The sequence below is a fragment of the Branchiostoma belcheri genome, unplaced genomic scaffold, assembly GCF_001625305.1.
Source record: "Branchiostoma belcheri isolate BF01 breed outbred unplaced genomic scaffold, Haploidv18h27 scaffold26, whole genome shotgun sequence".
NCBI lineage: Eukaryota > Metazoa > Chordata > Leptocardii > Amphioxiformes > Branchiostomatidae > Branchiostoma > Branchiostoma belcheri.
This window is the reverse complement of record NW_017803865.1, coordinates 2,544,554-2,557,696: the sequence shown is the minus strand read 5'-3', so window position 1 is coordinate 2,557,696 and position 13,143 is coordinate 2,544,554. Positions and strand designations below refer to the sequence as shown.

The 13,143-nt window shown below is 42.9% G+C and overlaps 2 protein-coding genes across 2 annotated transcripts in view; both read right to left on the bottom strand.

Moving 5' to 3' along the window:
- Positions 1-6,940, bottom strand: part of LOC109471809 (obscurin-like) — an 84,455-nt gene extending 77,515 nt beyond the window's left edge. Inside the window, exons 1-6 of the mRNA XM_019771163.1 lie at positions 6,865-6,940; positions 5,526-5,680; positions 4,744-4,936; positions 3,727-4,101; positions 2,405-3,073; positions 1,242-1,667 (exon numbers count right to left, since the gene is read on the bottom strand). Of these exons, the coding sequence (XP_019626722.1) occupies positions 1,242-1,667; positions 2,405-3,073; positions 3,727-4,101; positions 4,744-4,936; positions 5,526-5,680; positions 6,865-6,940 (1,894 nt within the window). The remainder of the gene's footprint in view (positions 1-1,241; positions 1,668-2,404; positions 3,074-3,726; positions 4,102-4,743; positions 4,937-5,525; positions 5,681-6,864) is intronic.
- A 1,929-nt stretch (positions 6,941-8,869) lies between these two features.
- LOC109471808 (muscle M-line assembly protein unc-89-like) overlaps positions 8,870-13,143 on the bottom strand; it is a 159,851-nt gene continuing 155,577 nt past the window's right edge. Inside the window, exons 103-104 of the mRNA XM_019771162.1 lie at positions 9,977-11,191; positions 8,870-9,599 (exon numbers count right to left, since the gene is read on the bottom strand). Coding sequence (XP_019626721.1) covers positions 8,914-9,599; positions 9,977-11,191 — 1,901 coding nt within the window. The 3' untranslated portion in view covers positions 8,870-8,913. The remainder of the gene's footprint in view (positions 9,600-9,976; positions 11,192-13,143) is intronic.

Sequence of the window (13,143 nt, the reverse complement as noted above, 5' to 3'; positions counted from 1 at the left end):
AGGAATGATCTTCACTTCGGACTCCAGCGTTTCTTCCCCGCCTTCTTCTGTAAAGAACCGGAGAACTCCCGGCCGTGTACGAAACTCCGCGCTGGTGAACGCCCTAACGATGGACTGCCCTACAGCTGAAGCGACCTCTTGTGGCGCTCCCGCTAACTGCAGCTGGGCGGCGACGTCCTCTGCAGTCAGCTTCCCATCGATTTTGATCACCTGTGGCTCCTGTCCTTCCCTGTGGATTTTCAGGATATCCTCTTCCCTGTGAATTTCAAAACTTTCAGGCGTTTCTCCCTCTTGTTTGGGCTCGACGTGAATGCGTATTTTCTTTCCAGGCTCCCCTATGCGAAGTCCAATCTTGACTTCTTTGGTTTCGGTTTCATGTACTTCTTCTGCCTGTGTCCTGGTTGCTTCAATTTGCACAGGCACAACGGAGTCCTCACCGTCGCCTTCATAGCCGCTGTCTGAAACTATAGACGACCGTCTCGGCACGCCTTCCAGCAGCCCCACTCGCATCTGCTCCCGCTCTAACTGGTGCTGAAGCTCGCCTGGAGCAAAATGGACTCTAGGATGAGAAGACGGTGACTCTTCTCCCTCCTCTGCCTTTCTTTCCTTCACTAATATTCCGGAGAGAACGTCTTCCTGCAGCTTTACCTGAGGTTCCTCCGGTTGCTTTGGTTCGTCTGGTGCTACCTCTACTACTTTGTCCTCGAAGGAGACTTCCTCTGCTAGTTTTGTCTCTTGCTCTGTGATCAAGCCAGCTGTTTCTGTTGTTAGGATCTCTTGAGCAATGACTTTTTCATCTGCGACTGGCATTTCGAAAATTGGCGAGGCGGGTTCTTCTGTTTGTTGGGTAACTAGAAAACCAAAACAGAATTCGTACAATTTATGGGTTGGCTTTACTTGAAATGTACCCCTGTAATTTGCAGTGTCATTATATGTGGCACAAAAAGGCAGCAATGTGAGGAAAATTTGCGATTACAATCACCGCTCAATAAATAACAGCGAAATAGATAAGCAACATGCTTACATTAACTAGTTTTTATTCATTTAACTTTATTCATATCCTTCCGGCAAAAGAAGCATAAAGCTTGGACTTGATGCTCGCGCTGTGGAGTCAGCAAACAACATGCTCACCAGTTTTTATTCCTTTAACTTCATACATCTTTCTGTTCTGTTCTGTTCCAAGAAAAAAAGCATAAAGCATGGACTGGTGGTGATGCTCGCGCTGTGGAAGTAAAACTAACCTCTATCGACAATCAGATCAGCGTAGCACATAGCCTGGCCGGCTTCACTAACAGCCCTGCAGATGTACTCCTCCTCATCCTCCGGCCGCACGTTAGGGATCACCAGGCTGCTGCTCCCGTCGTTACTGTACTCTATAGTAAACCTTCCTCCAGGCTCGATCTCCACATCGTCCTTGTACCAGATCAGCTGCGGCTTGGGTCGTCCCACCGCCCGACGGGTGAAGCGTGCCGTCCCGCCAACTTCTACCCGCACGATCTCGTCGATGATTTCGCCGACGAACTTGGGCGGTGCGAACTCTGGTTCGGCGGCGGTTTCGTCTTTCCCCGGCTCAGTGGGAGATTCGGGTGGGAATTCTACGATCATCTCTTGCTTTGTGATCCGTTTCTGTTCGAGTTTGGTCTTGAGCTTCTCGCCACGGCTTTCCTCTGATTGTGGAGGAAAGAAATCCTTCTTGAGAACTTTTTTTTTAATCTCTCATGCGAAAATTGCAGGAAAGAAGACGACGACAGCATGCGGCATGCATTGCTCTGCAGTACTTCGCATTCGCTGCCATGCATAACAAGATAACGCGCTGCACATGCGGCAACTTTCCAAAGCCTAGATATGTGGTTGCAGGTTTGAACAATGTTTGCAATTAAATACAGTGCGTGCAAGTAGATGTACTGAGCATAGCAGCTTCCTGCATACAAAAAGCACTTGTTTTTACCACAAGTTTCTGTATACAAGCAAGACATTCAGTTGAACCGGAGTACATATGGGTAGCCATTGCCACGATGCTTTAGCAAGCAAACAAGCAATTCGTTCAGAAAAAGGTTACAAACTAAGAAGAAACGACAATTTCGTATCTAGAACTGTGCGTATCTAGTTCTATGCCTGAATGGGTTAGGTCTTAAGATCAGTCACGGTTCTGGATAGTCTCCGCGTATCCAAGAACATAGATTTTCCTCAGGCACGGTTCTGGATAACCGCGGACTATCCAGAACCGTGTCTGAGCACGGTTCTGGATAAAGCACGGTTCTGGATAATCTCCGCATATCCAAGAATGTAGATTTGTCCCAGGCACAGTTCTGGATACACGTGGACCATCCCGAAGCATAGTTCTGGATAAAGCACGGTTCTAGATACAACAAAGAGGCAGGTAAATTATATATTATCTATCTACCTGAGAAGTAGATGTCTGCGGTGCAGAAGGCACTTCCCGCCGAGTTGACGGCCGTGCAGGTGTACTCAGCCTCGTCCTTCTCTGTGACGTCACGGATGGTGAGCGACGTCACCCCCGCGTCAGACCGCACGATGACGTAGCGATCGCTCGGCTCGATTTTCGCGCCATCCCTGAACCAGGCAACCTCCGGGGTTGGGTTTCCCGCGACCCTACACTGGAACAAGGCGGGCTCTCCCGGAACTACTATGAAATCTTCAATAGTCTGGAGGAATGAAGGAGCAGATGGGACTGTCTCGTCTTCCTCTGGACCTTCCTCGGCCGAGAGGAAGTCTTCAGGAGCAGGGCTCTCAACCGATGCCCCGGAAAACGTCCGTTCTTTGTCAAGTGGGAACTCGACTAGAGGTGACTTGGCTCGTTTCAAGTCTAACCCTTCGCCTACAGTCAACTCTGTCAGGGTCTCAGTGGGTGCAGCTTTTTCTTCCACCCTGAGTTCAGCTTTGCTTTCGTCCCTGGCGTCTACTGTTTCCCCATGAACCTCAAAGGCAGCCTGGCGAAGCTCTTCAACCATGGAAGTGTCCTTTTCTACTGTTACAGGCTCCTCTTGTATTGTGGGAATGTCTTTTTGTTCTTCCTCCACTGCAGGAGGTTCTTCGACAACTTCTGGTTTGTCTAGAGTACAGGAGTCACTTGTTACAACTACATTCAAGACCCCCACAACACACAGAGTGAAAATCTAAGATACATTAAGTGTTCCTTTAGTAGCAGACAAAATCAGGTGCGTCAAGAACATACTAAGATAATTTCTTCCTCACTCTATCAAAACTTAACAAAGTAACTTAAAAAAAAAGACACATTTATCTACAAACCAAAAAGTCTATATTGAAAGTAAAAAATAACACTGTACTGATATATACTGGCAAGTTGTTGCATACATGTCAAGGTTACATTTATTAATATATGACAAAATTTGTTCTACAAGTGGTGTTAGTAACTGATACAAGTCATCCTTCTGGACTATGCTAGAGCTGAAAGCATTACTTGTGGTTTATTAACTTGCTACAAAACAATGAGGTACATATCAAAGGTTAAAATACAAAATATTTATAAGTTGCCTCCAAATGCCCGTATGTGTTAATACTGCCATGGCCCATGCACAGCTATCTACAGTCCTCATTGTGTCCATGTTTGTTGGTTAGTTAGTTAAGTATATGAATACTATAGGTTTTGCTCATTTGCATATTTGGGACAGTATCATGTTACCATCTGTTAGTATGGAGTCCTACAGTTAGTCAGCATGCGTCACAGTGCTGAAATGTCTGTACCTTCCACCATGAGTTTGGCACAGCATGACTGCTCCCCGTGTTGGTTGGACACCACACACTTGTACCACCCTGCATCTGCCATTGTGATAGCGTCTATGTGTAAAGTACACATCCCTGAGTCCGTGATTTCAACTCTAAACCTCTCGTCCTGGGGTAGAGCTGCATCATTCCGGAACCAGGCCAGGTTCGGTTGTGGTTCTCCGATGTATTTACATTCAAACTTCCCAGAATTTCCTGCATAGACTGTGAGGTTTTTCGGCACTTTGACGAAGGCAGCGGGGACTTCTTGAGGTATTTCTGGTTCTGGTGGCTTTTCCTCGACTTTTTTAGTCTTCAGTTTAGCCCTGAAGTCTGGTGCTTCCTCTTTCTTTGGCCCTGTACATAAAATATTATGCAAGGCAGAAAGTTGTGGATGAATGATAATTGATGCACAACAAATTGATGCACAACACTGCCTTCGTAATGCTAAAACTCTTCAATGTTTAAGTTAAAGAAATAATGACCAAAAGGTGTAAAATGTTTGAAAGCACCCTTGGAACCAAGATATGTTGTAATGTATCAACTACATAACATTTACATGAAATGAATGTTTGAGTAAGAGCTGGTATACCTTGGAGAAGATTAGACATCCAGGTAATGAGATACAGAAGAAAACTAAAACTCAAGCAACTGTGGATAGATTTTGAAAACCTATCAAAACCTATTATGAAAACCTATTAAAATCTACACAGTGACAGTTTTCGTTTAAGATCTGTTATGTATTCCATTGTGTATTTTCTACATAAAGTTGGTTTGGTTTTTCTTTTAATGCCTTGTGCTTGGGAAAGCCACTTTACACAACTTTCCTCACTTTGCTCAGATGTTAATGAGTATGCCATAATGAGGAAAGTTGCGTAAAGTGGCTTTCCCAAGAGCACAAGTTTGGTGACATGCAGAATTCGAACCCGGGACCTCTTGGTCCTGAGCTGAATGTTCTGCCATTACGCCACACGACCCCACGAGTAAAGTTTTCCTTACGTTCGACCGTGAGAGAAACCATGGCCTTCGCCTCTCCAACTGAGTTGCTGAGGGTGATGATGTAACTCCCAGCATCCTTTGGGTTGGTCTGTCTGATGGTGAAGGTCACCACGTAATGGTGGACGTCTGCTTCGATCTCCACAGAGAAGCGACCTGTCACCTTTACTGTTTTGTTTCCATGGTACCAAGTAACCTACAAGGGAACAATCACCAAAGAAATGTTTAGTAAAAGTCTAGTCTAAATTAGCAAGTACACAAGCGATTCCTGAATGTTTTTCGTGGCTTTCCTAAGCAGTGGACCACCTACTCCAATAACTTAAGCCTTTGTGACAAAGATATTGTTCTGTATAACTGCAGCAAAGGCAGACCATTCCAATAAAAAATGTCAAAGATATGAGTGACATCGCTCACTCTTCTTCAGTGTCACCAAAATGTACTGACAGAACTAGCCAACACTTCTACATGAGGAACTGGAATACCAGTTGACCATGACAAAGACTCTTGTCAGGGATATGTAAGTCAAGTTTAGATAGTTCCTATGCTAAGACAACTGATACTGTCCCTCATTTAGGTTCATATAAAGAACTGGAAAACTGGTTGGAAATAACAAGGACAAGTAAGAAATAGTAAGTTCCTATATGGTTAGACAACACCATAGGAACTGCTACTGTTGGTTCCCTGTAGAGCATGACAAAGACTCTTTTCTAGTGAGATGTAAGTCAAGTTTAGATATTTCCTACACCAAGACAACTGCTACAGTAACTGTCCCTTGTAATACCTACCTCAGGAGAAGGAGCAGCTACCAGCTTGCAGACAAACTTCACGTCTTGTCCCTCCTCCACTTTCTGTGAGGTTGGCTTTTGTGTGAAGTATGGAGGAATGCCCTCTGGCTCCTCTGGCTCCTCCGGCTCTGAAGCCTCGCCGTCAACTAAGTCAGCTGGAAGGAGCAAGAGTATGTTTTCTTCAACGTGCGGGTTTCATGTTAATGAAGAAAATTGTGACAGAGATCATGCTGTTTTCGTTGAAGTTGTGGTGGTGCATTAAATTTTCTTCCCAGTGCATTTATACATGTACATATTAAGTGTACGGGTGCAGGGAAATGTGGCATGCTTTAGTGACAACTACAGATGAATCCAAGTATGGTGTGCAAGAAACAAAGCACTAGGAGAAGAGAAAGCGTTGACATTGCATGGTGCATTTGTGGGATAAGTTGTAAAGACGACAGTAAGTTTTTGCAATACTATGTTCTACACAATGTTAGGCCACACCAATTTAATTCCTTGTTTCTCAGAGTTTAACATGACTGATATTCACTCACACTGTTTGATTTTCTACATTTTTTACAGTTATTGAGAATGAAACAGCAAACTAAATTGGCGTGGCCTAAAAGTTGGAAACGTGAAGACAGTAACAGAACTTTTCGTGCAGCAATGAAATGCAGATGACTGATGATGATCACTCACCTCTTGAACTGTTTTATTTCGCAAATATGTCTCAGGAGAAAAAGATAATGGAGGGGGAAAGAGCGATGCGCACAAGGGGATGCAGAAATACATGTAGCTTCATGGAGCGGGTATATACACTTGTACATACACTTCACATAACAATGGGTAACAATAGGAATATTTGGGAGCAATGGTTACTATTCTACACTGTATGTGTGACAGTACAGTGTGTTGGTGTGATGTGTAGGAGGACTGAAATAAAGAGAATTAATGTGGAGTTTGGTCGAAATGTGTACAGTAATTGTGCATATTATGTATACAATGTATGTCATAAACAATGGAAAACATGTACAGTCAATGTGCAATGTACACATTATATATAAATGGAAAACAGTGTAATACAACAAGCTCTAAAAAGCTCTGTGTGAAGATATAATCACAATCAATGGATAACAATGACTGTCAAACAAGACATCAGCTTATGATGTATATTGAAGATACAGTGAAGAACAATCAAATGTGCTACATGTGCTAACTGTTCATAGCAGACAAAACAACAAGTAATAATACACTTCTACATTCTGAAAGTTTGAGGTGAAAGATACATGTTTAAACTGCTAGCTTTTCACAAATGTGTTTCGGATGAATGTTTTATATTTCTGTGAAGATGACTTACATGTGATGACTTCTTCGATAGGTTCCAGCGGTTCTGGTGGTGGGATTTCTGTGTAAAACAAAACAATGAAGACCATTAAGACTCTACAGCATTAAAGTGTCTTCAGATAATGAGAAGGAGCATTGGTGGGATGGCTGTCAGTGAATCCATGAGATCTGTGAACACTGGTAGATATGAAATTGCACACATCTGGGTAATATATGTTATACAGGAATCAACATGGTTAAGGTATAACAGTACAGCTGCATTATGTTAACCCAAGATATAGAATAAGTGTTATGGGCATGGTTGCAAAGTTTAAGAAAATTTGTAAAGTTTCTGAGAATTCCATGCAACATATAAAAGCACTTGTAACATGATCAAGGAGCCCATTTCACTCCACAACTTTTGTGGCTTCAATGGTTTTACTTCCAAAATGGTGGCACCAAAACATACATGTAAGATATGTGGTTACTGTAGTAGAATATATATAAAAAACATGCACAGGAAACACATGCAGTCATGTTTGCAATGCAAAAAACCTTGCACATCTCTCTGAAGGATTCAGAAGAAAAGCCCGAAGAACTGTCTCCGGTCTCCATGGAAACTCCGTCTCCATAGCAACAGCCTCTGAAGATACCTGCTCAGCTTATTTCTAAATTTCTAATTTCTCCATATTGCTTTTGACTTATCCAGGATAAGAACCAGTTGGCTTGCCTGATTATGAGAACACAGTCTGTTGTATCCAAAACTGTGCTTTATCCAGAACAGTGCTCAGGAAGAGTTCTGGATAGTCCACACATATCCAGAACTGTGTCTGAAGCAAACCTACATTCTTGGATACACAGACTATCCAGAACCATGCCTGATCATCATCCAAACCCATTCAGGCCTTAGAACTAGATAAGCACGGTTCTGGATATGATAGGCAAACACTGTCAGGTACAATGAAGAAATGTGGGTAACACACAGAAGGACGGGTTCCCATGCAGGGGAAGATGTTTTATTCTACAATTTTCTCTTCAAACATAACAAATGCCATTGTGAAAATCAACCCATCAAGTCTGTATTTAATTTGCTAGAACATGAGAAACCTTTTTACTGAAAATCATCTCAAAGTTTACAGCTAAGCAAACAATGTCCTACTGCGGTCGTTACATCAACATATGGTCGTACAAATGAATATATATTATTAATGATACATTTATGTTTTGTAGTACTTTGATAATGTAGACAGATATCTGAAGAGCTTACACAACAAAGTTAACAATTTCAGGCAGTCTGTCACAACTCACAATGACTGGAAAACTAAAACAGTCAACCCTTTTGACAGCTTAATTGTCTTAAGATCCAAGCTCTATACTTTAAGCTTAAAGTACAGCAATTCACTCTTTGTGGCACTCTTTGTGTGTTGATAGCACTTGCTAAGTGTAAACACAAGAAGAATACCATGCCTATTTATACCTGTATTATATCAAGCTGTATAACCACCATTTGGCATACCACACCAGCTTCACAGGCACATATATAGCGTGGGGGAAGCTGGCTACATTACACCAAACAACCTGTTAGACAATACACCTCTAACTGCAGAAGTTGCTTAAAGCTATCTACAGTACACAACTGTACTTGGTGGCAGCAGTTTTTTTCTACAATAGTTCTAACACTGTTCACTTTATCTAAGGCCACACCAATTTAACTTCTTGGTTAACGGATTTTTCTACAAAAATAATGGAGCGGGCGGGCGATAAAGAAATAAAAATAAAAACAGGCCTAGGCATCGTATTATGACCCAAAATGGCATGATAGGAGCCATGAAGTCAACACACCAGGCTGGTTCAAAATCTAAACAGTGAATTTTGAACTTTTAATGATACCATTGCATTCAAGATGGAATAACCGTAACAACTAGGATGAAAAGGACTGTTTTCAACTGTTCAGGGCAAAATATGAGCATTTTGCAGTTTATTTTGAATTTTTATTTTCATTTGCAAATCAGAAAAAAATGAAGCGGCCGAATCCGTTAACCAAGAAATAAAATTGGTGTGGCCTAAGCAGATATTGGTAGTTCTAAGTGCGTCTACCTTTCACAGTAAGCCTAGCCTTGCTCACAGCCTCTCCTGAGAAGTTAACAGCCTTGCAGGTATAGATGCCCTGGTCCTTCTGAGTCACATGCAGTATGGTCAGCCTGACTACCTCGTCATAGTAGATAGCCTTGTGTCTTTTACTCTCAGGCAACTTCTCATCGTTAAACAGCCAGGTGATATCAGGCTGGGGGTTGCCCATAACTTCACCGTTAAAATTCACTTTGCTGCCTTCTGAGACTAAACAGCTGTCTATGTCCTGTATAAACACAGGCGGTTTGATAGAAGGCTGCCTTGGTGGCATCGCAGGACGGTTGAGTTTTGGAGCAAGTTTGGGCGACTCCTGGATGGTCTCAAGCGTTGGCGTCATGGTGTACTCGTAAGAGCTGTCTACGCCGCTGGATTCCTCGGAAATCTTGGCCAGCTCCTCGGTGACTGCAGCTTGCTTGATGAGTTTTGGAGCACGGGGAAGCTTTGATGGCAGCCTGGAAGCCTGCTTCTCCATCTGTTGCTTGAAGTCTGATTTGGAAGAAGGCGGTTCGGGAGCACCTGGGTGGAAGTCTGCAGGCTGTTTTTCTGGTTTCTTTTCTGTGGTTTGAGAAACTGGTTCGGCTGGTTTGGGTTTTGGTCGTGGTTTGCTGTTTCCCTCATCATCAGAGACATCAGAGTCAACTAGAGAAGTGCAAACATTACAGTTTACACGATCTATAGAGCTATAGCAGGATTTTATAACACTAAACGGCATAAGGATCAACCCTTTTCTAAAAAGGACAAATTCAAGACTTAGCAAGTCAACTTTTGCACAACCAAACTAATTGTGCATATAATGATAGTTGCTTTGAAAATCTGCTCCCTGCTGCCTAACTCCATAACCAATGCAAATTTGGTTCCAAATGGCTACATTAGCAGGCTGAAGGTTAATGGTCCTGTCCCTAGTGCTGAAACCATGGTTGTCATTAACCTTCTCCCTGCTGTCCAAACCCATATCCCATGCAAATTTGGTGCCAAGTGGCTACCTTTACATGATGAAGGTTAAGAGAGAAACTCACTTTCCAAATCCACCTTGAAGACTGCTTGACCTGCTGTGTTGATAGCCTTGCACACCCAGATGGCATCATCATCCAAAGACACTTTGTGTATCTCCAGCACACTTTTCCCCTCCTCCTGGCTTATGGAGACCCTCTTCTGTGTCTCCACTAACCGCCCGGATTTAAACCAACACATTTCAGGCTCCGGGCTCCCCCCACATTCAGCCTCAATGCGGATAGACTTTCCTTCCTTGATTTTCACTTTCTTCGGTTTGGTTGAGAAGCAGGGAGCGACAGGGCTGTCCCCCCGTTTCTTCTTCTTCTCCTTCTTCTCGAAGGATCTGGTTTTCTTGACCTTCTTGGGTTTAACTGTTTCCTGTTCTTCCGAGACGTCCTTCTTGCTTACGTCTTGGCTTATGACGATCCCTGGTATGTCTGGAGAAGCTTCTTGGACACCTTCCATCGGTGAAGCTGTTTCTGACCGACCTTCCTCTACCAACTGATCATCTGTCATGGAGTCTGTGACGGAGATCGACCTATCGGAGAGTAAAGGCTGCCTGTCTGAACCTACACTCTCTGCGTCTTCACTTTCACCAAGGATTTCCAAGTTCTCACTCCCTGCAGCTAACTGTTGCCCCTCCCCTTCTGTCTGAACATGCTGTGGTGTTAACTCTTCTTCAGTATGTAAAACCTGTTTGTTATCCTCTGTCTGAGTGATAACTATAGTTTGAGAGTCCCTGTCCACATGCATGTCAACACGTTCTTGCTCAACAGGAACATTGGGAGTGAGCGAATGTGGGGGAACGTCTGGAACTTGTAGCTTCATCTCAAACGTAATCTCTACTTTCTCGATATCTGCCACCAGTGCCTCCGTCACATATCGACCGAGTACGGTCGCAACCTCTGGAGTTTCTCCATGTTGCTCTAGCTGCTTGACAATGTTCTGTGTTGTCATCTGCCCCTCTATATGCACAATGGTGGCTTCACCGCCCCGTGCAAGCGTAATGCTCTTTGTCTCTCTGTTCACAGTCACAGAAATCTGGACTTCCTTTAATCCATCACTTTTATCTCCTAGTTCTTGGCTGGCCAATTTGTACTCTTGTAGTCCACTGGTTTGCAGTGTTTCACAAACTATTTTGGCAGTTTTGCCACCGAGTGGCTGCATTCCTTGTGTTTCCGTGAACGGCCCACTGTCATCCCCAACTGTGTGTGCTACACCATCTACACCCGACTTTTCTGGCAAAGGAGAAGAAGGGAGGAAAGATACGGTCAGGAACGAAGAGGACGAGGAGGAAAAGAGCAGATAATACAGAAAGCATGGAATGAGTTACTTTACAGAAGTGAGGAGAGAACAGGAGAAAATGTGCAAAAGATGTGGAAATTGACAGATGTACCTTCAGGTGGTCGTGAGAAAAATGCAGGAAAATCGTGGTGAAAATTTGTCCATCACTGTGACTGATGATTCTCGTGAAGATGGTGTGAGAAAAACGTGGTGGCTCTGGCTAGGAAGTGTACATGTTAGTGTGGTGGTACGTGAATGGTCAATGAAAGAAGCAGAAAGTGCCATGCCACTGAGGGAGAGAGGCCATGGACTGTACATTAGGCAACACCAGATGATAGATGTTTAAGGAAATTATTGTATCCAGAACCTTGCCTATCTAGTTCTATGCCTAAACGGTTTAGGACAAGGCACGGTTCTGGATAGTCTCCGCGTATCCAAGAACACAGATTTGCCCTAGGCGTGGTTCTGGATACACATGGACTATCCTGAACCATGCTTGATTTCTAGATAAAGCACAGTTCTGGAGACAACAGAGACAGCAGAAATGACTAAAACATGCAGAAAATACAGTCCTCACTTTGGGTATTTTTCCGGTAGACTCTTTCCTCCCTCCTTCTCATAAGCATGGCAATTTCAGCTCCACAGTTTGTAACAACAATGACACACACATGAAGCCAGAGCCATTGCAACATTGTAGCAAAATCTGTGACGTTTTTATTCATTCATACCTGAGGTCACATACACCCAATGGTAAATGTAAAAAATACTGCTCAATGGTAAACAACCAATTTAAAGCATATCATAATATAGCCAAAATCACTACAAACATTGGTGCATAGAACACTTTAAACATACACAGCAGTTGTATTATATATAATAATATTGCTGGTTGCATTATACATACATAATTACAGAATACTAATATGGTATAAAACTTATGGCTTTAAGGAAAACTGAATACTTTAATACTGATGATTTTTAAAAATCAAAACATAAACTACACTCATGGCGGTATTAAAAACTCAATACTGCTTAAAACCTAGTAAAAATATTAAGTGTGCTGCCTTTAACCTCTGTAAAACTTGCACATTGATGTCTTAAATATGGGTGTACAGAATGTGCAAAAAGGAAGAAAAAGAAGCAAAATGGTGCATATTTTAGTCCTTTCTCAGGTCCCTTTGCTTGTATTTTGTGCTACTGCCGATCTACATTTTTCTACAGTTCTTTGCTTCATATTTTGTTCAATTTTACTCCTTTTCATTCCTTTTTGTACTTTCTATACACCGCTTAAGAAACACTGGCTTAAGCTTGTAGATATCTGCTAGTCTAGCGTAACAGTCCGTTGTCACCTCTTGGCACCCTGTACATCCAAGTAAGCCTGACACACCGTCTCCCCAGACGCGTTCACCGCGTGACACGTGTAACAACCGTGGTCCCCCATTCGCACGTTCATTATCACCATGGTAACCAGGACCGTCCTGTCGTCCACACAACTCTCCTCGAAGGTCACGTTCCCGCACTCCTTGACCTCAAGGTCGTCCCGGTACCACGTGACCTTGGGTAAGGGCACGCCGGCGACTTTGCACTGGAAGTAAACAGTGTGCCCCTCCATTGTGATAATGTTCCGACATGGCCGAAGGATTTCGGGTGCGACTCCTCTGTCTTCTCTCTCTGTTTTGTGGGATGCTGAGTGATGGGTATGAAATGAAGAATGTTGTGATTTTTTTGGCTTTTTTTGTCAAAATGTTTCATTGTTAAGAATTTTCAATTTTTGTTAACATGCGGGTTAACCAATTTTTCCTAATGTTTACACTAAATCAAAAACGCAAAAACTTTTTACTTTCAGAAAAACTCTGATTGGTCTTCAAATCACATGAATATTTCATCTAAGAACTCATGGTATTAC